Source organism: Ambystoma mexicanum, chromosome 4q, assembly GCF_040938575.1.
Source record: "Ambystoma mexicanum isolate Mex_15411 chromosome 4q, UKY_AmexF1_1, whole genome shotgun sequence".
Classification (NCBI taxonomy): Eukaryota; Metazoa; Chordata; class Amphibia; order Caudata; family Ambystomatidae; genus Ambystoma; species Ambystoma mexicanum.
Window position 1 is genome coordinate 1,249,507,194 of NC_090928.1, and position 27,499 is coordinate 1,249,534,692.

General features: G+C 48.5%; 1 protein-coding gene across 1 annotated transcript in view; it reads right to left on the reverse strand.

The window, feature by feature from the left end:
• The window catches only part of LOC138468323 (exportin-5-like), a 1,170,237-nt gene that overhangs the window by 726,855 nt on the left and 415,883 nt on the right, over positions 1-27,499 (reverse strand). Inside the window, exon 12 of the mRNA XM_069608829.1 lies at positions 20,330-20,420. Within this exon, the coding sequence (XP_069464930.1) occupies positions 20,330-20,420 (91 nt within the window). The remainder of the gene's footprint in view (positions 1-20,329; positions 20,421-27,499) is intronic.

A 27,499-nucleotide genomic window follows, 5' to 3' on the forward strand; every position in this document is an offset into this window, starting at 1 on the left:
GAACAGGACTGCAAGACCTGTCCTTGGCCTCAAGCCCAGGGATGGTATCTCTTCAGGACTGAAATCTCTGCACAGGCTCCCAGTGGCTGTGAGGATCAAGTTCAAAACCCTCTGCATTGTCCACAAGACCTTCTGGGACTTGGGAGACTCAATACCTTCAACTCTCTTCCTAAATATCTTCCTTCTCAAGCTCTTCGCTCATCTGCCTCCAACTCCCTCAGGGTCAGTAGCCTCTCCAAGCGACGAGTTGGTGGTAGATCTCTTTCTTCAGCTGGGGCCTCCCTCTGGAACAGCCTCCCTGAAACTTGGAGAATCATCTCCGGTTACAGAAGCACCTCAACCTTTCTCTTTGCTTCTGCTTTTTCTCCTCCTCTCGACTGCAGACTTCCTGGCTGAAAGTGAAACTGCACTGGTTACCTGGCCACCCTCTGATCTCGAGCCAAGGTCCCCAACCCCGCCAGTCGCACACCTGCACTGCCTTCTTGGCAACCCCCGCACTTGGGGACTGTTTACTGTATCCCTACAGTCCCACTACTAGCACTCGACACCCGATGCCTGCACTTTCCCTTGCATTTGCCACCGGCTGGCCGTACTTTTACTTATTGTTATTTATTCTATTATCCCATGTACTGTACCCTCCTCCTTCCCCCTCCAATGCATGCGCAATCTTATTGACACCTGGACTAGTAGGATTGTTGACGGTCTTCCCTCTGTTCCCCCTACCTTGCCTAGTCGCGCCTGGAAACGCTTGTGTATAAGCGCGTTATAAATGCCATATCAAATCAATTGTTTAATCAAGAAACCTTGCGTATAAGTGTTTATTTAGATACTTGTCACTGTGAATCTCTGTGTAGCTACCCTACTGCTCACATTGACCCCTCTTGAGATAAGCCTGGCTGCTCAACTACACTACCAACCTGTGTAATACAGACTTATACCAACTGTTGGGTTCCTATTGCCAGGTCAAGGTTGTTGTAGTGCACCCTAAGGATACTGCTCCAAATCTTGCCTAACACAGAGAAAGTTGCAAAAAGAGAAATCTTTCCTAAAAAGAATGACTCCAAAGGGTGGGATATCAGGCAAAGCAGGTTTCCGGTGGCTCAATGAACAAAGGGTCGTCCTCCCAAAGAGGGCAACCGTGCAAGCGATACAGGATGGCTCAAAAGAGCAAATGAGGTGGGTATGGCCGTCTCAATACATTTCCAGGCAAGAGTAGCATCCAACACAAGGCAGGATGACTAAGGTGACAAAAGGAGGATTCTGTGGTAAAACGGCCTGGAGACGGTCAAAGCACGGAAGGCCTTGCCCAGGAGGAGGATGGGGAAGCCCAGGAAGGGCACCCAGAAGCGGAAAATGGGGAATGGAGATAATCCCAGTTCACAGTATGAAGCCGGTATGGCCACATATGGTCCTCAAACCACAGCAACAGCCCATAAATTGTGGGAACCTCATTTAGTGAAGTAAGCTACCGTTTGTTAAGGCAGCTTTTGCACTAACCCTAATAGAGGCTAACACACCTGACAAAAAAGCTATGTCAAATCTCCCAAGGTACGTAATGTGGAAAGAGCTATAAGGATCAACTCTTAAGTAGGAGGGTGAGGGGTGTTGCAGGTCAGCACAAAAAGGTACAACTAGACCACCACACACTTATCTCTAGAAAATAGACAACACTGATGTACTGAAAAATATAGATTTCATTTAAGTCAAACATATAATTCTATCAGGTCAAATAAGCAGTTAGGTATGCTACAACATTAAAACCAGAATCAGACACCAAGCATATTATAAAAATAGTAATGTCTATAAAAGGACACGCCCAACACCGTGATCTACGTTCAGGTCCAATTCAAGATTACCCGACATATAATAACAGAGTGTGGGGAGACCAAGTGGAGCACAATCCCAAACAATTGGGTAAGTGCCCTGTGGGCCTGCACAATGTGTACAATAACCAAACCTGGTATATGGGGAAGGCTATAGAACTAATGGTCAGCGACTGACACATAGGTTGGGTCGGGAGAAACTAGGAAACCAACAATTATCCCAAAGGCCTAGAATAATAATCCACCTGCAATAGGACCAATATGGAGGTTGCCAGTGTGGGCTCACAAAATGCCCAAGTAGCCAAAATGAAAGCAGGACTTAAAAATCCATTTGGTACCTTAATGGCAACTTAACGGATAGATTAGGCTACCAATCAGGTAAAATAGCTTGTAAAATAGTTTTACAAAGGTAGCGGGCGCCCCTCTCTCGCAAGAACAGACATGATAACCTGTTCAGTGGTTATTAACCACTTGAGAGTTCGCAGCCACTGCTTTTACTCACTGTGCCTTTCACAGATGGGAAATATCCATTTGCATATCAATCTTTGTCCTGCCCAGGGGCAGTCCAGCACCGAAATACAATGGCAATTTCAATCTGAACGAGAGTACCACCAGCAACCCCATACACGTGTTTCACCCTTGTTGGGGATCATCAGTGAGGTGAAGCTGATGCCTCTCTAAGCACAGTGAGAGGGAGACCACGTCTGGTTGCCCCCAGGAGACCTAGGGTTACCAATCCCAGGTTCCTTAAAAAATAGTTTTACAAAGGTAGCGGGCGCCCCTCTCTCGCAAGAACAGACATGATAACCTGTTCAGTGGTTATTAACCACTTGAGAGTTCGCAGCCACTGCTTTTACTCACTGTGCCTTTCACAGATGGGAAATATCCATTTGCATATCAGTCTTTGTCCTGCCCAGGGGCAGTCCAGCACCGAAATACAATGGCAATTTCAATCTGAACGAGAGTACCACCAGCAACCCCATACACGTGTTTCACCCTTGTTGGGGATCATCAGTGAGGTGAAGCTGATGCCTCTCTAAGCACAGTGAGAGGGAGACCACGTCTGGTTGCCCCCAGGAGACCTAGCGTTACCAATCCCAGGTTCCTTAAAAAATAGTTTTACAAAGGTAGCGGGCGCCCCTCTCTCGCAAGAACAGACATGATAACCTGTTCAGTGGTTATTAACCACTTGAGAGTTTGCAGCCACTGCTTTTACTCACTGTGCCTTTCACAGATGGGAAATATCCATTTGCATATCAGTCTTTGTCCTGCCCAGGGGCAGTCCAGCACCGAAATACAATGGCAATTTCAATCTGAACGAGAGTACCACCAGCAATGTCTAGCTGCCACCAACCTATTCACAAAAATCCGTGTAGGGCAAAATGGGGAGCCTCAGAGACACCCTTGGGACAGGGAGCCTTAGGGGCGACCCAATACCATAGACCTTAAGTAAGGTAAAAAGTGTCATAATGACAGGAGAACTTCAGGAGAAGTTCCTGTGGCCACCGCAAAGAGATTAAGGATCTAAAAAAGACAATGAGAAAAAGCGAAACATTGAGGGGACCCAAAATGTGGCTCTAGAAAAAGTGAATTCTGTACCCTTCATGGAGGCTTTGGACTTCAGTGGTAGAGGTCACCACGGAAGCAGAGATTCGGTTTCTGGGAGCCCCTACCTTTGAGAAAGGTGTGGGTGCTGTTTGCCCAAGTGTGCCTGTTCGGACAGTTTTTCTGAAGTTCTACCCAACTTCATCAAAACCATTCAACTGAGGCAGTACAAGACTCCACTCTGCGTATAAGGCTGTACCACCAGAGTGGCCCGGCTTATCTTAGGAGGAAGAGAGGGCTGTAGAATAAGTACAGATGAAATTGTAATACAAATGGTCCAAAGAAAAACTGAAACACTATCCATGTGAAAATTAAGGATTTATTTAAATACAGGTAGGCCCAGATAAATCTAGGGGTAAATACGTACTATCACACAGTATAATCAATCACAATTATCAAAACACATGCTTGAAGGTGCACACAACAAAGCCTAAATCTTATTTAGAATACCCAACAGTAGTTCTAGGGAAGTCAAAACCTTTTCATACACATTCAGTGTAGGTCAAACCTATTCTTCGGGAGTATAAACGAATGGTTACTTTCACAATTACATTCAGTAATGCAAGGGAAGTAGTCCCGATCAGCTGTACAGTGACTCTCAGTACAAATCACATAATTAGTCAACTGGACAAAATATTTTGGGAATAGTGGAATTATTCCAGGTACAGTAAAACCCAATAACTACTTTTGTGATAACACAGTTATACTAGGTGAGTAAAACATAAGGGTGTAATATTCAATTACAGGTGCTTTTGAGATCAGTGAACCACTGAGATAAGCAATAAGGAACAAGTTACTTACCTGTAACTGTTGTTCTCCAAAATGGGTCTGGCATGGATTCACATGCTCATGAATATTCCCCATCGTCAGGCTGGGAATCCTCGGTAAAGAAAAAATCAGTATCAGTTTCGTTTCTGATCTGTCTTTCTTAGTAGTAACCAATCACTGGTCTCTGGGTCATACTGCCCCCAGCCAATGACTGCCCTCTCCCTAAGCCCCTCCCCTGGCAGCCATCCTCAGATTTGGTAGCACGTAAGTGGCAGTATGACCAAGTGAAGAGCCGCAGAGGGGAAGGAGGGAGGGTTCGCATGTGAATCCATGCCAGACCCATGCTGGAGAACAACAGCTACAGGTAAGTAACTTGTTCCTTCTCCAGCATGGGGTCTGGCATGGATTCACATGCTCATGAATAAAGAATACATAGCAGTATACACATGCACAACCACGGGAGGTGGCAACAGGCTCAACATTAAGCATCTCTTACCTCCTCACCAGGCTCACCTTAAGCGAACAGGTTACGCAGCACTACTTGGCCAACCCTGGATCGACGCAGTAGAATCTTGTGAAGGTGTGCGTCGACCTCCACGTAGCAGCCCTGCGGATGTCCAGCAGGGGCACACCAGACAGGAACGCCGTGGTAGCAGCGATTGCTCTGGTCGAATGGGCTCTCGGACGGCCGGGCAGCGGTCGGTTTGCCAACCGGTGACAGTGCATGATGCAGCCGGAGAGCCATCTGGAAATGGAAGCCTTCGAGAGAGCCTTCCCTTGATTCACAGGTCCAAAGTTCACAAACAGCTGTGATGTCTTCTGAAAACACTTTGTGCGGTCCACGTAGAACTTCAGCACTCTAGCTACGTCCAGCGAGTGCAGAGTCCTCACGGCCTGCGACGAAGGCGACGGTAAGAAAACTTGCAACACCAAGGGCTTGTTGAGGTGGAAGCCCGACGGCACCTTGGGCATAAAGGAGATGTGCGTCCTCAGCACCACCCTCATGTCGTGAAAAGTCAAGTATGGAGGCTTGCAAGATAGGGCCTGGATCTCTCCCACTCGTGCGGAGGTGATGGCCACGAGAAATGCTGTCTTCCACGACAGGAACTTCAACAGCGCCGAATGTATAGGCTCAAATGGGGCCCCCCCATGAGCCTGGTCAGCACCACGTTGAGCTCCCACGCCGGGCCAGGGGCCTTCACCGGCGGGAACGATCGGAATAGTTCCTTCATAAATTCCTTCACCAGGCGATGAGACCACAAGGACGCCGTCCTGTAGTTCTGGTGTATCGGGAGATGGTAGCCAGATGTCTCTTGATGGAGGCGTGAGTAGGTACGGCAATACTTGAGGGGCCGTGATCCGCAGAGGGTTAATCTTCTGTGCGCCGCACCAAACAGAGAACCTCTTCCACTTATGTCCATAGCACTTGAGAGTTGAGGACGCTCTGGCTTTTGCAAGAACCTCTCTGCAGTCAGCCGGGATATCGTATCCTCCAAACTCTAGTGCTGCAGGAGCCAAGCCTGCAAGTTCAGCGACTCTGGGTCGTGATGAAGAATGGCGCCTCCTTCTCTGGAGAGAAGATCCGCGTCCGTCGCCAGCTTGATAGGTGGGGACGCTGACAAGTCCAGAAGGTCCGGGAACCAGATCTGTCTCGGCCACGCCTGTGCGACGAGGATCATCCTGCACCTGGACCTCTTGAGCTGGTTGATGAGACGGAGCAGCAACGGCAACGGAGGGAACGCATACAGGAACAGGCCGTCCTAAGGGAACGAGAAAGCATCGCCCATGCTCCTCGGCTGTGTGAACCTGCTGGCGAACCTCTGGCACTTGGAGTTCGTCGCCTTCGCAAACAGTTCGATCTGGGGTTTGCCCCATCGTTGAAAGAGCCGATCCACCTGGTCCTGGCGTAGTTCCCACTCGTGGCACGAGCGCAGCTCCCTGCTGAGTGAGTCAGCGATGGTGTTTTTTATTCCTGCCAAGTGGAAGGGAACCAAAAACATCCCCTGGGCGACGGCCCAGTGCCACAGATCCTGGGCCTCCTTGGATAGGGCTGGAGATCTGGTGTCTCCCTGCTTCCGGATGTAGAACATTGTGGTGGTGTTGTCAGTGAAGATCCTTACCACTTTGTCCTTGAGGGACGGAAGGAACGATTTGAGCGCCCAGAACACGGCTCGTAGCTCCAGGATGTTGATGTGGAGAGACCTCTCCTACGGGAGCCAGAGGCCTCTTGCGTGGAGATCTCCGGTGTGGGCCCCCCCATCCCTCCAGGGAGGCGTCCGTCGTCCCCGTCTCCTGATACGCCGGGGTCTGAAAGTCTGTGCCTGCCGTGAGGTGCGCACGGGTACCTCACCATAGAATCGCCCGACGGAACTCCTCGTCGAGCGGGATCTTGTCTTCGAAGCTGCCCGCCGCTTGAATCCAGCGGGCGTCGAGGAACTCTTGTAGCGGAAGCATCCGAAGTCTGCAAAGGGGCACAAGGTAGATGCATGAGTGCATGAGGACATCATCCCGAGGAGGGACTTGATGGACCTCACTCTGGCTACATCAGTGGCTAACAGGCGCTGCACCTTGCCCAAAATGGCCTTCGTCCTTTCTTTGACGGAGATGCCAATCGCTCCACTGTATCGAGCTTCGTTCCCAGAAACAGTGCTACCTGCGACGGAACCAGGTGGGATTTGGGGTAGTTGATGGCGAATCCCAGTTCCGTGAGATAGGCGGACGGTCCTCGCTGTGTGTTCGACGGCGAGTTCCCTTGACCTTGCACGGATTAGCCAGTCGTCCAGGTAGGGGTAGACGTGGATCCCCTGCAGGCGCAGCCGCGCCGCCACTGGAGCGAGGCACTTGGTGAACATCCTGGGTGCCGACTTTAATCCGAATGGCAGGGCTCTGAATTGGTAGTGACGCCCCTGGACTACAAATCTGAGGAACTTTGTGACCTTTTAGAATGGGGATGTGGAAGTAAGCATCCTCCAGGTCCAACGAGGATAGGAAGTCGCCCTCCTCCAGCTGTCCCAGCACGTGCTGGAGGGTGACCATCCTGAATTTCTGTGCCTTGATGTACTTGTTTAACCGACGCAGGTCCAGGATGGGGTGCCAACCGCCTGTCTTCTTTCTGACGAGGAAGTACCTCGAGTATACTCCGGAGCCCCGGAGCCTCTCGGGGATGAGCTCGATGGCACCTTTCTTGAGCATCGCCCTTACCTCCAACAGCAGTTGAGGGACGCGATTCTCCTTCCTGGCCACGGGAGGAATGCGAGGACACTTCTTTTGAAATTCTAGCGAGTGTCCGCGGGCCAGGGTGTCCAGCACCCAACGGTCGGTAGAGATGGACTCCCACACGCTGACTAACTTAGTCAGCCGGCCTCCCACTGGGGTGCTTCGGTGGGGGCCCGACGCAACGGCCGGTTCAGTCCTGCTTGGAAGAGGCCTTGCCGCCTTGGCCTCCTTGACGACGGCGGCGAGACCCTCCTTGCTTGCCGCGGCCTCTGTAGGCCTCCTGGGACGAGGAGCGGGCCGCCTGGCGGTACATAGAAGAGCCACCGCTGGATCCCTTGGAGGCTCCCTGTCTGCCTCCGGAGATCCGAAAGGGCCGCCGTTGCTGAAGGACTCCTAGGGCTCAGGCTGTATCTGCGTCGGTCTTGATGGCCTGGAGGGACTCATCCATCGTCTTCCCAAACAGGTTGTTGCCATCGAACGGCATATCCAACACTCTGGTCTGGAAGTCCTGGTGAAAGTCCGTAGCCCTGTGCCATCCTCATCGCCGAAGGCAAACCCCGTTGCCCAGCAGGCGGAATCCGGTATCAGAAATGTCCGTTGACACCGTAATGGCATGATCCAACGCCACCCCACCTTCCTGCAGAATCTGTAGGGCCTCTGCCCTCTTGTCGTCCGGTAGGAAGTCTAGCAGGGGAGCCATCTTGAAACAGACCTCCCTGTCGTAACGGGCCACAATCGCTAAGGCATTGGCCGCCTTAATCGTCGTCGCCGCCGATGAGATGACTCGTCGTCCCATGGAGTCCAACTTCTAGCCCTCGCTGTCTGGCGGGGAAGTGGAAGTTGAAACCGCCGCTCCCGCCGCCTTCTTTTTGCCCTTGCTGAGACGACTGAATCCGGCGTAGGCTGGACCTTGAGGAACAATAGGGCAGCGTCGGGGACCCGGTACTTCTTCTCGTACCTGTCCCTCTTGACGGGTGTCGTGGAAGGGTTCTTCAGGATAGCCAGCCCTTTGTCCCAGATGTCGATCAACAGTACCACGAGGACCGTCTTTCTCTTGGCCTCCCGTCGTTGGTAAAGAAAGCCTTCCTTTTTCTGTTCATCAGGGCAGAGCTGGAAGAGCTCGGATGCCCTGGCTATCATGGCGTGGAAAGAGCCAATTTCATCGGGTGGAGAGGCCCGAAGGGGGGTGGGGGGGTGGTGATGAAGGAATGTTCGTTGCATCATCACCACTGTCGTCGTCCGTCCCCGTCGCTGTATCTGTCACCGTATCAACCCGAGTGTCCAGCGAGGGGGATGAGGGGTTCACAGGCCTTGTGGGCACAAAGGGCGGTGAGGGGTGGACTCTCCTCCGCTTGTTCGGAGGGCTTTCCGACGGTCCAGGTTCTGGATCCTCCGTCGGGGTCCGTGGTAACCTTGTCCTTATCTCAGTACATAAGAATTGCCAACAAAATGGCCGCCTAGCTATCCTGGGGCTCGGGCAATGGCTGCGACGGGCGGGATGGCTGCTCCACTGGGCCCTCGTCATCGTCGCTATCTTCGATCACATCAGCAGGATCCTTCCCCTGGGATCGAACCTTCTCCAACCTCTCGTTGAGGCCTTTCAGGGTTTCCACCAGATCCTCCTCTGAGGCTGAATCCGAGTCCGTAATGGACACCGCCCCCCCCTCTTTTTCCACCGGGGTCTCCACGGGGGTCTTAATAATGGGCTGGAAAGAGGATTCCCTCCGCGGTGGTAGGGAATCTCTGGGCCCCGAGGCCGCCTCCACTGGCGTAGTCTCTGCCGGCTTCGCCAGGGCCGCTGCGACAACCTCGATAAAGGCCTTTGCCAGGTGGATCAAGGCCCTCACCACCTTAGGTGCGTCCTGGGCCTTCGCTTTGGGGGGAGGGTCATCGCCTCGCTCCCCCTCGGCTCCATTCGAGATCGACCGGGGCCTCTCCAGAAGCTTACCCGGGTTCTCGGACTTCCTCTTCCCCGAACCAGAGCTCTGGCTTGCGGTTGATCGTGCCGGGGAAGTCGCGCTCTGCTTGGCAGCCGAAGAGCCCGACCTTTCAGTGCTCCCGGTGCCCACGGACTCGCGGTGCTTGGCATTCTGTTGGGCCCCCGTCGCCGGGGCACCCTCACAGGACTTAGAAGACCGCTCAGACTTTTTCTCTGCCTTCTCACCTGCTGTGCCCTTCTCCAGCCAGGCGGCGAGAACAAAGATCTTGCTTGGTCCGTTCCGACAGGTTCTTGCAGAACGCACAGTCCTTTTCCACGTGCATCTTGTCCTCATGAAGGCAGTAGGGACATCTCGAATGCTCGTCCTCCTTGAAAACATTTTGCAATCCGCATCCCGGGCTGCCAGGGGATGGGCTTAGGGAGAGGGCAGTCATTGGCTGGGGGCAGTATGACCCAGAGATCAGTGAATGGTTACTAAGAAAGACCGATCAGAAACAAAACTGATACTGATTTTTTCTTTACCGAGGATTCCCAGCCTGACGACGGGGAATATTCATGAGCATGTGAATCCATGCCAGACCCCATGCTGGAGAACTCATGTACCTTATTTTTGAATGGCACACAGCTAACTCGAGGTATGTAAAACCCTTATACTTGTGTAACCTCTCAATGAAATCCAGGTTGGATTTTTCCCCAGCTATACAAGTACCTTATGTATGACTTATAAGGGACAGTTAGAACAGACTCTTCTTGTGTCTGTCTACAACAGTACAGGGAAAGCAACCCCTAATGTTACATGTTACTGAATGACTCAGTTATTCTTGGTAGGCAACAGCCTAATGCATACCTATTCTGGACAGGCTAACAGCAAATCAGGGGAAGTAAGACCCAGTTAGGAGCCACTCATACAATTAACCTGCAGGAATAATCTGGTGAAACCAACATTAGTTTTGGGAAGAGGCCCAAACTAATCATAGGAGCGTAATATACCTTCACATCTACTTTCTATTAGACTAGCAAAACAGTTTCTAAGGAAGAAAAGATGTTAACCATACTTTTAAGAATAGTGCATCACACATTCAAGGTAAGTAAGAACTTTTGTAACTTTTCACACTTAGAGTTACAGTTACCAACCAACTCTTTACAAGCAAATAACTTTTAAACACCTTTTCTTTCTAGGCAAAAGGCCCAATCCTTTCAAAGTCTTTCCCTGGTTCTTGCAGAATGAGTGTTCAGTGGCAGAAGGGGTGTCTCTAGGGTCTAGTGACCAACAGACAGTGTCAGAATAGGTTCTTAAGTAGCAAATGTCAGAGTTCCTAAGGAAAACTGGGCAAACAGTTGAGTATTTTACTTCTAGGGTTAGAAGACGGTCCAGGGGCTTTGCGGAAGACACCCCAGCAGGATTCTAGCAGTGAGACTGGGTGCACTGGATGAGAGGCCTCCCCATCACAGAAAACACCCCACAGGTAAACAGAAATCCTAACAGACTTAAGTTAAGAACATATGCTAGCCAACACTGTACCTCAGCATTGAAGTAGATTTTGCAGGAGGACTTCAGGATCTGCAGTCAAAAACCCAGTCAGTGGATTCCTTGTCGTGGTGACTGAAAACAAGACCTCAGAAGGAACTTAGCAGCAGGGAGCGATGTAGAAGGCTCTAGGCAAGGTTTTCCTCGCAGCTGAATGCGGTTCTGTGGATTTGGCGTCTTTTCAAGGAGCACAGAAGACAGAAAATCGCAGTTGAATTCTCTTTGTTTCAAAGGTCCAGCACTCTGATGAGGGGACTTTTTTGGACTTGATTCTCGTCTCTGGATAACCACCAAGATGCCCAGAAAGTTTAAGCGAGATTCTGAAGACCGTGCACCGCACAGTGGCTCGAGGTCCCAGGGTACTGGGGTATTGCAGCAAGGCAAGGTCGCAGCAACGCGTGGGATGGCTCGAAATGCAGGTCTTCTTGAGCCTAGTGGGTCTCACCAGGCTCTGGGTCATGGTAATTGTTTTCGGAGTCCCCAGGTCGATTGTAAGGAAGGGCTACAGAAGGCTCAGGTTACACAGCACGCTCTCCGGTCGCTGGAAATCGTCGCTGCCGCTTTTCCTTTATTATCTTCTTCGGTTTCAGTTCCAGTGGTCGACTTCTCCTCAGCTTCTAGGTTTGCAGTATTTATCAGGGATTACAACACAACTTCTGCATTCTCTCCCTGCATTTTACAACAAGGGGCGGTCTGGTTGTTCAATCAGGCCAGCCAGCCCCCCGCCCCCCCACTGGGATTTGTCCCCATTCAGGCAAGGAGAAAGACAAAGGGCATTGGAGTTTTGGACTCCTCCCTTGCTTCCTGCCCTCAAGACAGACTGGAGCCTGGGCGGGGAGTTGAGGGGACTCCCACCCAAGACAAAAATCACACAAAGGAATTTCCAACCTGGATGTCAGGGGAAGGAACAAGAAAGGACAATAAACACCAACATGGCGAAAAAAGAAGGGCCATTTTGGTAAAATGAGCATACTTAGGTGCCTTTATTGCAGCTGTGAACACAGCCCGTGGTAAAGGTACACCAAATTAATACAAGGTATCACTGCCACCAGCCATTGGAAGGTAAGCTTGTCCTGTAACAGAATAGTTACAGGTTTAGTGTGAAAGGGGATGCATTTTATCTCCCCAGCACACCACATAAGGTGGGGTGTGGTGGCTTCACAGAATAAAATGTAAAAAGGGAACCAAAGACACTTTCTACCCTTGGGAACTGTAGTTCTCTCAAGTTAAGCAAAACAAAGTTAAAAGGGAACCCCTAGGGCAGCCCAGCAACAACAGGCACTTATTGCCAATAAGTTGTTAAAGAGGATAACTTTAAAAAGACACTATGGAGGGTCTACAAAATGAAACCCATAAAAAAGAGTTAAAGATTCTGTGAGTGTGGGAAAAGGTTCCCACTCACTGAGTAATTAATGAAAAATATACCACTAGTAAAGCAAAAAGTTCTGGGGTTAACCCAGGTCAGGAAGATTTACAGTTCTGTGAAAATCTTACCTGCACTCTTTCAGGGGGTGAATAAGACTGGTATGGCCAAAATCCTCTAGCTCTGCAAGCAGGAACAGAGGATTGTCGCACTGTCAGACCCAATGACTGAGCTTAGAGACTGGAACATCTGCATGGAATCATCAGACTTAGCCCCAAAAAGGTTATGCCAGCCAAATGATCTAGGCAGGAACTTCACATGCACGTCCTGCGTGAACCCTACCACTGTGGCCATGTGTATAGCTATAAAAACGAGCCTGTCTGAGGTGAAAATCCCCCTCCCCCCCCCCATGCACCCAACCCCTTTCTCTCTCTGTCCGGAGTTAGATAAAGAAATGTGGATGTTCTCAGCTTGGTAGTCGCAGTCTGAACCAAAAAGCTCTTATGGGAGGTGTAGGTAGAAAGAAAAGCTGGGTCTGTAGGAGCCCGGTGATGTGACCTTGTCGTTCCAGTCAACCATTGAGGCAGGTTTTTCCCAGGCTTCCAGCACAAGGGCCTCAACTGCCGGTTTAAAAGGCGTTAAGGATTCCTTACAGGGTTCTTCATCCAGGATTTCCATAAGTTCAAAATGAACCTTCCGGCTGGAAGGGACTGACAACTCCAGGGTGTCAACCTCCTTACCAATGAGGTGTTGGAATAATGCCTGGGGCTTCCCAAGTGTTGGACTGGCAAGAAGTCCAACTCCGCACCATTGGCCTCCTGCAGTTCAGAAGCCAGTTCCAACAATCCTCCCCACACCCCCTCCCTGTATTACTCCTCCGTGAAGTCCACCTCCGGAGGGAGCAGAGGCTCCCATCCCAAAGGGAATTCACCCATCTTCAACATAAACGGCACCCATTGGGAGTGTGGCATACTTGAGGAGCCACAGCGCCAAGCTGCATTGACAATGTCACGGTAGAGGAGGGTGCAGAGTGTTCGATGCCAGAGGGCAAAGTGTGCCCGTGCAGGGGTTGGTCCTCTCCGAGGGAAGCCAGGGCTAAGCCCTTCGGCATGTGTCGCGGTCCTTCACAGGGTCCCAACTCTTAATACAGGCCTGTACTACACAAGTCAGTAGAGTGACTGAGCAGCCAGGCTGATCTTAGGAGGGGTAATGTGAGCTGTAGAACCGCACAATGAAATCAATAAATACAAGGCACCAAGTTAACACTTACACACTTAAAGTTATATTAAACTATTTATGTATATATAGACAAGGCATTAAACAGAACAAAACCCAGTCAGAGAAAAACACATGATTGAGTGGCAAAAAGCTCCACTCACTCAGGAGGTAAAAAATCAAGAAGATCCCAGATTCCAGCTGTGGATCTCTAAGGTTAAAGGGAATTAGCACAGAAATTGAAAATTCTCCCCAACATCAGGCGAAGAAGAGCATCATCGCCAGTCTGAAGACCTCCCGCTCCTGGGTAGTCCCTGGACTGGTGACAGTTATTCTTCAAAGAGGAAGAAGAGTTGTGTTGGGTAAGGATTTGGGATAGTATCCTTTGGGTGCACTACAACAACCTTAGCCTCCTGGTAATAGCAACCCAACCTTTGGTATAAGTCTGTACTACACATGTTGGCAGCGTGTTGAGCAGACAGGCTTATTTCAAGATGGGTCAATGTGAACAGTAGGGTGGTTACATGAAAGATTCACAGTGACAGGTATCCAAATAAACACTTACACTAAAGGTTTCTTAATAAAACAATTATTAATTTATCAGTCATTTGAATAAGCCTTCTTCAGAAGGGAGAAATATAAAGGCAACACAAATATACACTTCAAAATACACTCAGTTTCTCTAAATCAGCAAATACCCATTGAGGATTGCCTACACCCTCAGGTGACTTAAACAGTTACGACACTGTGGGCATTTAATATATTACTGTTGGTATTTAGCGCAATACTAGATGGGTGTCAAAGAAAAGGGTTATTACAACAAACAAGAGATCACAAATATTCTTAAGCAGGCAAATACTTTTGGACCCCCGCCCCAATGCAGAGTAAGTTTACCCCTTCCTGGAAGGACAGGTGCAATGTCAGAGGAGAGAAGAGTCATTCAGTGAACCAGGTTAGGCCAATGTCAATTGGGCAAAAGTCTATGTGAGCTGAAGCAATTCTTGCAGGTAAGTAAAAAAAAGTCTTCGCACAATGTTTTAGAAGTCTTAAGAAAAAGGAAGAATCAATGTAGGGCCACCAGCTGTAAGACGTGTGAGTAGTAGAAGATGCAAGAAACTCTACAACAAATGGTAAGTTCTCTTAGACTGCACAGTATCTTTAGTTAGAAGAAAAATGCAGCAGATGACTTCTGTTCCTGTGCAGCTCTGCAGATCCTGGTGTTCCTGGGGACAAGAGGGAGGACTTCTGGGGACTCCTGCACTGCAACGGGCGGTCACGGACAGCAACCGGCAATCTTCAAACAAGTGGCACTTCGGCGTTTCAGATCCTCGCGTCTACTGCAAATAGAACCACCGCGGTTTCTAGCTGTCAAGATGGGCTTTCCTTGCCTCTAGGGTCTAGCACACTCTGGCTCAGGCTTGGTCAGTCCTGCTTCCTGGGAGTCCGGTGAACCTTCCTGGAGCTCTTGGCCAACTTAAAAGCAACACACATGAACTGGTGTTCCCCTCTCCCTAGCTCTTCGGTTCCAGCAGCGACTGCGGTGGAAATGCAACCAGCTTCGAGAGGATGTCCAGGTGGCTTACTTTGGCATGGATTGGTCCCACCAACTCAAGGGGAGAAGTCGTCCTTGCAGGGCTAGTCTACTCAAGGTGAATTCGGAGCTTCAGCACAGCAGCAGGGCTTCACCGGGCAAACCAACGGTCCAGGGGTTGCAGCAGGCATCTCTTACAAGTTCTTCTTCGGATTCCTTCGTCCAGTGGTCGACTCTGCCTTTCAAGCCAAAAAGCCTCGCCTCTTATGCAGGTTTCTCCTATTCATTGCAGCCTAGCTGCCAGTCAAACAGCAAGGTGGCTGTCCTTGCCGGACAGCCAGCCGGCCGATCACCTTTGGGTTCATTCCTGTAAACAAGGGGAATAAGCACAGGGAGTTTCGGGCACCTCCCTCACTTCCTGCCCCCCGCCAGACACACTAGGGCCAGATGAACAAAGGGACCAAACCTGGTTTGGCGTGCAGAGTAAATCTCAAGAAGGACCTTTCCACAAAGAAATGGCGAAAAAAGAATACGGGGGCCATTTTGACAAAATTAGCACCCAAGGGTGCTTTAGTGCAGCTGCGAACACAGCCCGCGGTAAAGACAAACCATGGTAGTAAAAAGTAAACCACTGCCACCAGCCATTAATCGTAGAAAGGGTAACATAAAAATGTTACATGAGAAACTAGACAAAGGAGATATTAAGTAACCCCTCCAGCACCCTATCGTAAGATAGTGTGTGCTGGGTCTAGAAAGTTACAAATGTAAGTAAAGTCAATTTCACTTTACTGCTCTTGGAAACAGTAGTCAGACCCTCCAGCTTATAGTGATTTTGCGATTCCGCAACATGCTGCGAAAACGGACGTTTTGTGCAAAAATTGGAGTTTTTGCAAAAAACCTGCAAAAAATAAAAAAAAATACAAAAAAAAAATCCTCAGGGTGCCAGATTCTCAAAACGTATCAATGCAAGAAATGAAATGTGCAAACACATCTCATCACTTGCGCCCATTCAGGTGTTCCTTGTGGATTTTATATGCGCGCCCATTCAGATGGCCTTTTTCATCTCTGAAAAATCAGGGGGCGTTTCTGCCAATTTAAAAGTGCATCCTAAATTTACACGCAAGATGCACTTTTAAATGTGCAGAAATTGTAGGCAAACATACGCGCATGGGAGGTGGGGGTGCCACTACATGACAGGGAGCCTCATTACAAGTTCGGCGGAGTACTGCCGGAGTAATTTTCTTTCTGGCGGTCCCTCCGGCCAGGTGCTGGAAAAAAGAATATACCCATTCCCATCGAGTCCCATTGGACTCTATGGGAATGGGGAGGACGGATGCACCCGCACTGTGTGCAACAGTGCTGGTGCATCCGTCAAGGTCTGCGAGCGGGTGCCGTTCCGCCCGCCATTTAGACCTGGCAGGCTGAACGGCACCCGCTCGCAGAACTCCTAGTTTGCCGGTCCGGAAACAACGGTAGCAGCAAGCTTATCAGTACCGTTGTTTCCGGACCGGCAACCTCATAATGACCCCAAAAGGTCTTTCTTTACCCTTCATGCATTTTGTTTTTAAGGTAAGAACTGCTGCTATGTCGCTTGCATTTCTGTTCCTCAAAAAGGATAGAAATGCGTTTTTTGGGGTCGCAATTTACAGTGGACGCGCTGGGAGTTTGCAGAACACTGTCGGGAGAGCGCTTCTATTCAAGGTACTACCCATTTTGACTGCCAAAAATCAATCGAATGGTACAATTTGACCTATATCGCCAGTACCATTCGATCGATTTTTATAAATACCGAACATGTGGAGCGGGGCTTGCGGGGGCGTCACCCGCTCCCTATGTTCAGTATTCCTCAAAATTGGAGGTAGGGGTCTGAAAACAAACTAAAAAGGGACCTTGCGGCGTCGGATCCATCCTGCGTTCGAGGGACTGATCTGACACTGCAGGGTTTGAGGGGAAGCCGCAGCGACCTAGCAGTTAAGTTGGGGAGGGGGTGGGTTGGTGGTGAAAGGTACATTTTGGGTTGTTTGGCTGAAGTGCAAATCTATTCACGGCAAAATTGACTACGGTCAATTCCGCCGCAAATAATTACACTTCGGTCAAACAACCCCGAACCCTATTCAAGGCAGCTGGCCAGTGCACAATTTGCACTACAGCTCAGCCCCGTGGAAATGCACAGATCACCTTTGAGAATAAGGTGACCTGCTCATTTCCAAAAACGGGCCATCTAAAAAATAGCATATCCTCGGCTTAAATGTCCCATTTTTTGAGGATCATGGTCGAAATCTACTTTCTAAAAAAATGGTCACACTGGGAAAGGAGAGGGAGTAAATGATGGGTGAGATGTGACGTGATAGGCAAGAAAGCAGAGGGAGAGCAATGGGTCAGCGGAGGAAGCGGTGCACAAGAGAGCAGAGGAAGCAGTGATGCGGTGGGCCAGAAATCTGCGAGCGGAGGTACAGAATGTAGAGGGAGCGTGTGGTCAGGGGGGGCAGTGAGCCAGAAAGCGAAGAGGAAGCGGTTGGCCGGAAATAGGCAGTGAGCTGTAGATTGCGAATAAAGATGAGGTGAAGAGTGCAATAGAATGGGAGAAAGGATGCAAGATGCAGAAGCAGCACAAAAGAATGAAGGACTGTATATTGCGGGAGGAATTGTAGAGCGTAAGGTGTGAGTTGGAAGTATGATTTGGAGTTTGGCGGGGGAGTGCACATTGTGACTCGACAGTGTGACATAGCACTTTAGTATTTGTATGACAGTGAGAGGTTCAGGAATGCAAGTTGTAATGGGGAGTTGGTGAGCTGTGTGATGTGTGTTGGTGAGAGGTGTGCGGGTGTTTGGGGGATTGGAGAACATAGAAGGGGAAAAGTTTCAGCATTACAACTGATAACTAAATTGATCATTAATACTATTAAATAGGCATGCACATTAAAACAAAAATGAAGCCAAAACAAAAACTGTTCTGCCAAGCCAGACACATCCGGGATTCTTCCTATTAAATGAATACAAAAGATAGATGATATATGGCATGGCATTTATAACACGCCTATACACAAGTGTTTCAAGGAGTGACGAGGCAAGGGAGGGGAAAACAGAGGAAGACAGACAACGATCCTACTAGGCCATGTGTCATTCAGATCGCGCAAGTGCGAGGGTAGGGAGAAAGGGAAGAGTGCCAGGGGGAAGGGAAAAGGGGAAGTGCAGTACATGGGAAATAATAAATACGATAAATAAAACGGCCTGATGGTGGTAAGTGCAAGGTAAGAGCAGACATAAGTGCTCGTAAGGGGACTGAGGGATACAGAACCAGTCCCTAAGTGCAGGGGGTTGCCAGGGAGGCAGGGCAGGTGTGCAAAAGGCGGGACCTGGCCCCAAAATCAGAAAGGGTGGCCAGGTAACCAGTGCAGAATTGGTAGGGAATTTCAGCAGGGGAGAGAGGCAGAGAAAGCAGAAGCAAAGAGGAAGGTTTTGAGGCGTTTCCGGAACCGGAGATGGTTCTCCTCAAGTTTCAGGGAGGCAGGAAGGCTGTTCCAGAGGGAGGCCCCAGCCGAGGAGCGAGATCGCCCACCAACTCGTTGCTTGGAGAAGCGGCTAACCCTGAGGGAGTTGGAGGCAGATGAGCGAAGAGCCCGAGAAGGAAGGTATTTAGGAAGCGAGAGTTGAAGGTAATGCAGCCCCAGGCCCCAGAAGGCCTGGTGGATAATGCAGAAGGGTTTTGAACTTAATCCTTGCAGCCACTGGGAGCCAGTGCAGAGATTTCAGTCCTGGAGAGATACGATCCCTGGGCTTGAGGCCAAGGACAAGTCTTGCAGTCCTGTTTTGGACGAGTTGCAGAGGGCGGAGAGTAGAGGCAGGCAGTTAGATAGAGGCTGTTGCAATAGTCCAGCTTAGAGAGAACCAGGGCTCTGGAGATGGTGAGCTTCTGGGGTAAGGAAAGGAGAGGAATTATACCTCTGAGGAGGTGCAGCTGGTAGTGTGACTTCTTAGAGACGTCGGAGATGTGAGGAGAGTGTGGCGTCGAAGATGACCCCGAGGTTTTTAGCCTTGCAGGTGGGAGCAGGAAGAGGGCCAAGAGAGGCTGGCCAGAGAGCTGAAGGGAAGGAGGGTGATACATAATGACACCCTGACTCTCTTTCAGCCTTGCATTCTGCCTCTTTCCTACAATGTGGCAATCTTAGACCCTCCAGATAATAGAAAAAATGTCTTGCAAAAATACTGCAATAAATAAAGATTTGTGCTGCAAAATTTACAATTTCATGCCGCAAAATTTGCCATATCATGCCGCGAAATCCTGGAAGGTCTGAGTAGTTTATCCAAGAGAAGGTATTTAAACCTTTGGCAAATCGGATAGACTTCCCTGTGCCACTGCACTGAAGGTGTTGTGTGTGTCACAATGTAAAAAGATGCATATGGAGTTGGTCAGACTCCAAAAACCAAAAGAAACAGTGTTAAAATCACAAAATACACGAGTGTTACAAAAAAAGGGTCTCAGTCTCTCCAGGTAAAAATGAAAAAGTCCTAGAGTCCAGCCAAAGTTCTGGGGGTCTATAAGGTAGAGAGAAATTAGCACATTGCTGAGAATTGTCCCTAACGAGTGGTATGAGAGGAAGAACACTGGTATGAGAGGAACTGCTCAATGAACAGGACCTCTTGCTGTGGTGCTTCTCCGTTTGGGCCAGGAACTATCTTCTGCTGGGTTCTCGGAGCCCTGTGACAATTCAACGAGATCTTGTCACCCTTTTCCTTGTGGAAAAAGATAGTGGGATGACGTCTACTCCCGAAGAGCCTTCAGATGGATCGACTGACACAACCTTCAGTCCTAGGCATCATGTTCCTCTCCCAGGCATGATGGACAAATCTTGTGTGAGTCTAAGACTGACATTTGTCGACCTCAATCCGTGCAGGACTTGAAGCCAGACACCTTGGCGGGTGGAGCATTCTGCAAAAATCTCAAAGTAGCAGTGTTTCTGAAGAGAGCAGAGTGTGCAGAAAAAAGGAACTGCAGTCATGGTGCGCAGAGCCTCAATATAGACTGGCGCAATCGTCCTATCCAGCGCTGGGCACATACATATGTTGGGTGGAGCGGATGTAGAGCTGTGCCCCGCCAACTGGTGGCAGAAATGTTTACAAACATGTGCTGCACACTACGGATAGAATATCACAGATGAGGAATCCACAGGAGGAATAAAATGCACAAATCAAGCAGGTTTTCCCATATAGGTGGACAATAGAACTACTCACACATTATGTTCCTGAAAGTTGCAGAAGGGACAGCACTATAATCCTGCCACAATACAGCAACTGAGGACATTTTGAAAAGTCATCACATGAGACAACTGTGACCACTCACCAGTGAAGAAGGCATTGAAGTCTTCGTCGCTGTCAAAGTCAAATCGAGAATATTCACAGCTGGGACTGTCAGTTCTGGATGGAAATCCCACCTAAGACAAGAGAAAAATTCATGATAGGATAAATTACCCTCATGGTGATTACATTTTAGCCCTTGCTCTGATTTAATTTACCACTGGGTTGACAAACATGTGTACCAAAAGTCAAGAAGAATTTTCTATCACTTTGGACTGCAGGAGTGGGAATGGGAGTGGGCAGTGTCCATTCTAAAAGTCTCACTCTTGTGGAGGTGGTCCCAAAATCCCATATAGATCCAGAGGAATCGAACACAGTCCAAACAAGACTCAATGATAGAGTATACAAAGAGCACAGCAAAACTCTGCTTTACTCAAACAAAGGTAGGGCAGCATACAAGCATTCATGTTTCGCTGCTCTCTACATGTTAACCAAAGAAACCTGCTTTACTACTGAAAATACCTCATTAATGACCTCACAACATGATATAAGTTCAGAAAAGTGGGGGTAGGTGAGGCTACCTATGGATTACACAAGGGCTCAAAGGTTCATTTGACTACATGTATCTGATGGATCCACCTAGAACCACCCCTACATTGATAAAGGTTATAATCATCTCTACGACAAGTGGTTGGTTGGCATGATACTTCATGGGCGGCATGACACCAGGAACGTCTATTGGTTGGCACTTTGCTAACTAGCCTTGGACACCTGACAGGTCAAAGATATGAGCCAGACAGAGTAGGGGGGAGAGGTGGATGGTCTGCTCTTCTTCCAATTAAAAGTTACCATCCCTCATTCTAAGGCCATAAAACCGGGCAATCCCTTTGTACTTGGCCTTCTATCGTGAATCGTGTCAATGTGTAATTTTAGGGATTATTGCAGGTGCCCTATTTGTGTTCGTTTATAATAACTGACCAGTGTTCTCCATGTCTGGGTGTGAAATTAAATGACCTATCTACTGAGGTTTTAGCTAATATTAATGTGTGTGTCTTGTTTTCTCTTGCCACTGGGCAGACACTTGAGTTATTCTTCATAGTGTCTTCTGGCTTACAGCTCTACTGCACCCGACTATAAAAGGCGGTTTGTGCCTTTCTGAAAACGTAATTAATTTGAGAGTACGCTGCTCACGTCTTGGAAACTATTATCTTGTGCCTTCGTTCTTGTTAGGGAGAATTTTCAGTTCTGTGATAATTCCCTTCAAGCTTAGAGACCCCCAGCCCTTTTGCTGGACTCCGGATTCTTTTTGATGGAACTTTTTGCCACTCACTCAGGCTTTTTTTTCTAATTGGGATTGGATTTATTTTTACTGTTTAATGGAGTCTGGTAACCTCCATAGGCATCTGCTTTTTGCTTAGTGACTGTTAGGAAGAATTCTAATTTCTGTGCTAATGGCCTTCAACCTTAGAGACTCCAAGCTCTTGTGCTGGACTTTATGACTTTTTAATTTTAACCCTGGAGAGTGTGAGCCCTTTTTCTCACTAGCTCATGTATTTTGATCTGATTTGGATTATGCGTTTCCTTTGTTTTCGGAGTCTGACAAACTCCATAGGTATCTAATGTTAGTATGGCGACACACAGCACCTTCAGTGCAGTGTCACAAAGAAATCCTTTACATTAGGTTTGAATACCTTTTCTTGGGTGAACAACAGTTCCCAAGAATAGTAAAGTGAAATTGACTTTACTTACCTTTTCTCTTTGTAGGTCCAACACACACCATTTTATGTGGAGTACTTGGGGGTTACCTAGTAGCCCCTTATCCTACTCCATCATGTACAATTTTGTATGATACCCTTACTACTTTAAATGGCTGGTGGCAGTGCTTTAATGTTTCCTACCACTGTGCTTTTCGACTACAGGCTGAATCCTCAGCTGCAGTATAGCACCCATGGGTGACCATTTTGTCAAAATGGCCCCGGTCGTCTTTTTTCACCATTTGTGTTGATGGGGTCTTTGTTGGGTTTTACTCTGTGCGTGGAGACAGGTTTGAGCCCTTTGTTTGTCTTGCCTTTGGCGCGCTTCAGCACTGAAGCCCACCTCTGGCTCCAGTGTGTCTGGAAGTACAGGATGTAAGGGAGAGTCCCGAAACTCCCCTGTCCTTTGTCTCTAGGAATGCCTGAATGCACTTAGTCCTAATTGGCTGGCTGGCTGTGCTATCAGGACAAGCACCCTGCTGTGTGAGTGACAGCTAGGCTGTGCATGAATGATATGATATGGCATTTATAACGCGCCTATACACAAGTGTTTCAAGGCACGACGAGTTAAGGGAGGGGGAACAGAGGGAAGACAGACAGCGATCTTACTAGGCCAGGAGACATTGAGATTGCGCAAGTCCAGGGGAGGCAGGAAAGGAGGAGGAGGCAGTGCAGTACATAGGATAAACAGTAAAATAAAGACAATAAAAAAAAGGGCGGCCAGCTGATGGCAAGTGCAAGGATAAGTGTGGAAATCGGGTGTCAAGTGCTGGTAGGGGGCTGTAGGGATACAGAAACAGTCCCCAAGTGCAAGGGGGCAGTGCAGGTGTGCAACTGGAGGGGAGAGGACCTGGGCCCGAGATCAGAGGGTAGCCAGATAACCAGTGCAGTTCAGCCAGGAGATCAGCAGGGGAGAGGAGGAGAGAAAGCAGAAGCAAAGAGGAAGGTCTTGAAGCGCTTCTGGAACCAGAGATGGTTTCAAGTTTCAGAGAATGGGAGAAACCTGCTTAAAAGGAATGGCTGCTTGGACTGAAGAAAGCCCACCACTGGGAAGAACAACCTGACGAATGAACTATGAACGCTGCATCCTCCTGGATCGTTGAACTTCCCAGTGGAGCCCGGCTGCTGTGCTGAAACTCTTTTTCCTGATCGACAAGAGAAGCTCTGCAAGGGACGCCTTCTTCCCTTGGATTAGTGGGACCAACTAACCCCGAGACGAACTTTGAGGGAAGACATTCCACGACTGACTGTACTTCTTTGCTGCTGCAGGAACCAAGTGCCAGTGGTTGAGAAATTCGTAGTCTAGTGCAATTTCTGTAAGTTTGCCAAAAGCTCCAGGAGTCTCCTGAGGACCCCAAGAAGCAGTGTGACCAAAGCTCGAGTCATGTTAGGCAGAAACCTGTGCAGTTCCCTTAGGGACCACTGCAAAAGATTTAGGACTACAGGTGGTTGGCAATAAACCCAATTGGTAGCAGTCTGTACCACCCAGATTTACCTGGTAGCTGTGGCTGAGCAGTCAGACTTCTCTCAAGATGAGTTAGGCAGTATATAGAGTATACACAATAGGTACAGAGACACAGTAGCACAAGCAAACACTGACCAGAGCTTTGGTGTAAAAGTATATAATTATTTATTTAAAGAGACACTAGTAAATTACACTGGCACAAAAAGAGGTAAGTAAATTCAACACACAGTCACTATTATATATATATATACAACCCTGATTACTTATTAGACAAGTCTTAGTGAGAAACACCACTTATTTTCAGACAGAGGTGAGCGCTTAACATAAGACGGCACTCTGACAAATTATTTTTAAACAGGGAGGAAAAAGGCAGAGTGATGCAAGCACACAAATCTCAATACTTTTCAAAGAACCACAGTGAGGCAGGTTAGGCAAAGTCAACTGGAGAGCAAGGAAGTTCAAGTGCCAGGCCCACTCTTAGAGAGAGCAAGCGAAATGTGTCCAGGATCACACAGTGGGGTTATGCCCAAAGAGTCTTTGTAAATAGTTCACCAAAGATTGAGATCAAGTCAAGAAAAGTTAGTTAACAGGTCCCAGGCTAACGCAGGTTAGAAAGTCGAGGATTTACTGTCACCCCAAATGATCTGTCGCAAGGGAAGCCAGGCGGGACACAGTACCTGAAAATGGGAAGAACGCTCCAGCGGGGGCAGTTGTTCCTGGCAGCGGGTGCAAGTCGGTGTTTCGTCCAGAGGAAGAGGAGGTCTCGATGTGGAGGAAAGCTGGAGGTCATTGCGCTGCCAGGGAAGAAACCAGCCGCGGAGTTTCCCAGTTACAAGGTACCACCCTTTTCTTCGCGGTAGTGGTAAACCGTGGTATTCCGGTTGCCGGGGTGCTTGGCACGGGCAAGGCGGCCACAAGATGGTCCAGGAAGGCAAAAAAGACGGGCAAACTGGTTATCCCCACCAGTCAAAGGAAGAAGACTCTCCGAGCTGGAGATCTCCTCCGTCGTCGGGAAAAGTGGTGAGACCGTTCAGCAGGGCTCCACCGGTGGTGTCGTCGTTGCAGGTCGGCTCGGCTTCTCCCTCCTCGGATTCTTTAGGTCCTGTGGCGACTTCTGAAGTTCCAGACCCCAAAGCCCCGCTTGTATGCAGAAAACTCCCATTCATTCAGCCTAGCTGTCAATCAAACATACTAAGTGGTGAGACGGGCGGCTCACCACTTGGGCCAATCACACAAGAGTGCGACTTGAGTTGCCGAGGCAACTCAGTCCAGGGTGCCCAAACCCCCTCCCACACCCCCTGTGGTACCCAGACAGAGTGGCACCACTTTTGGAGGCTTCTGTGGAGAAGCCCGCCAAAAAGTGGAACAAAGGGCTCGACTTGGGTTGGAGTCACAGAAGCGAACACAAACGCCATTTTGGAACCAAGTTTCGGCGAAAAATACCAACCGGTGAATTTATATTAATTTAATAAACCGGCGGTATGTTCGAGGCCATTTTAAAAAGTGGTAGCCTCGAACCATGGGAAAATCCCATAGGGATATATTCGCGGTCGAATATAAAAAGTAGTATCCACTGCCACCAGCCAAAACTCGGTCGGGGGGGGGACTGGACAGTGCCCCCTCGAACAACAGACCCCGGGGCAATCGAATTGCCCCGACCAGTACGTCCACAATATAATGGTTTGTACAGGTTCTGTTCACAATTTGACTAGTAAAGCCAATGGTGACTTTACATGCCCTGGGAGACAGTAGTCAGTCCCAGGGTATGGAGTCTATGTTTGGGGGTCGCTACAACACCCCTGGGTTACGGCACGGAGGGTGCTGTGTAACCCACATACCAAAAACACATGAAGCCCTATGGGGTAAAGGACCCCACAGCCCATAAAACACATACAAAGTCAAAGGAACACCTCAAATCATGTCTAAGAGTGGGAGGAAAAGAGTCTCACTCTTAGCAGGAGAAAAAAATAAACCCCAAAAATCCAGCAAAGCTGCTGGGGGACTCACTAGGTTTAGGAAATTATCCTTTACAGAGAATTCTCCCTAACAAGTCACCTCACCAGTGTGCAGGAATCAAGGAGTGAAGGAAGCCCAACTGGTGTTCAAGATCTGCGGTGGTGCTGTTTACCAAGCGCTGAAACCGCAAAGTGCCGCTGATCCGAAATGAGCCCGAAGCTGCTGCCGACCATCGAATTGCTGTAGCAGGAGTCCCCAGACATCCTCCCTCTTGTACCCACAACTGAGGCTCAGACACCCAGGATCTGCATTGTTGCAACTAGATGGAAGCCAGCTGCACCCTCTTCTTCTAACCAAAGGTACTGTTCTGACCTTGAGGTACTTACCTCGTAGTCTGTAGCTTGCTGCTCTTAGTTGAGACTTGCAGTAGCTGCTTTTCTAAAGTTGATCTCAGCTCTAACTTTCACAAGTGTAACAGCGTGTGACCCTACAGTGATTTTTCTTCAACAAACTCTCTAACTTTGTGCAAGACTTTTACTATCTAAGCAGTGCCTCAGCTCCATCGAATTTGCTCCAATTGACTTTGGGTGTCCTGGCTCCCTGCAGACTCTTCTATTCCATTGACTTTGATTCTTACTGTCCCTCATAGGTAATGCATTAGTTTTAAACTAATATTGCATGGAAAGGTTTTTATCTAGACGTCATTGGAAGATTTAAAGTGCTCACATGCTCTGAGAACCTGTTTAACCTTTTTCCTTCCTCTAACCTTTCCGTTCTGCCAACCTCAGAATCTAACCAAGTGTACAAGTGATATATAAATACCATTACTGTCCTAGTTAGTGAAGTCACCTCAGGGTGTAGGAAGTGTGTATGAAGCATATCTAAAGAGTATCTACTTGATTGTTGCATATCGCCCTTTTTAAAGAATGCTTATTTAAAACTGACCGTTAAGTAATTAATAATTTTAACTAGAAACCTTGTGTAAGTGTAATTTGGGTACTTGTATTGGTGGATTTCATTGCTACAGCTCACTCAGTCACACTACCAACCTGTGTAGTACAGACCTACACCAATAGGTGGGTTACCCAACACCAAGAGGACAAGAGTTGGGTAGTCTCCCACAGGGTTACTACATCAATTCTTGCCTAACACAGTGAAAAAAATATAAGAAAGCATTTTTTGGTATGATAAACAGCTCATTAAACCTCAGGTTACACATCGACTGCACCCCGTACACTTAGAGTGCATACCGCAAATGTTAGGCAAGATTGTATGCAGTACCCTGTGGAAGACTACACCAACCTTGTCCTCCTGGCAATAGGTAACCCAACATTTGGTATACGTCTGTACTACACAGGTTGGTAGTGTGGCTGAGCAGCCAGGCTTATCCCAAGAGGGGGTCAATGCGAGATGTAGGGTTGCAACATAGATGTTCACAGTGACAAGTATTCAAACAAACTCTTATGCTCCGTTTCTTGATTAAACAATTATTTATTTAACAGTCAGTTGAATAAGCCTTCTTTAAAAGGGAGCAATATATGTAACACAAATATATACTTCAAAAATACACACTCAGTTTCAATAAATCAGTAGATACACATTGGGGATGGTACACAGACACTTCCTAAACCCTGAGGTGACCATAACTAGGGCACTGTGGACATTGATATATTACTGGTACATTTAGAGCAATACTGAGTTTGGTGTTAAAAGGATAAGGTTAGGGAATAAAACAATGGTTAACAAATCTTCTTAAGCAGGTAAGTACCTTTTGAAATCCCCCCGTGCAAAGTAAATTAACCCTTTCGCAGCTACACAAGTTACAGAATGTGTGACTTTTGTGAGGGATAGTTAAGGCACCAAAGTCAGAGGATAGAAGTCTTTCAGGGAGCCAGGACAGCCAATGTCAATTGAGCAAAGTCTAGGGGAGCTGAAGCACTTCTTGAAGGAAAGTAAAAAAGTCATGCACAATGTTTTAGAAGTATTTGTAGAAAATGAAATCACTGTCGGGCCACAGGCTGAGAGGCTCGTGGCGTAAAGC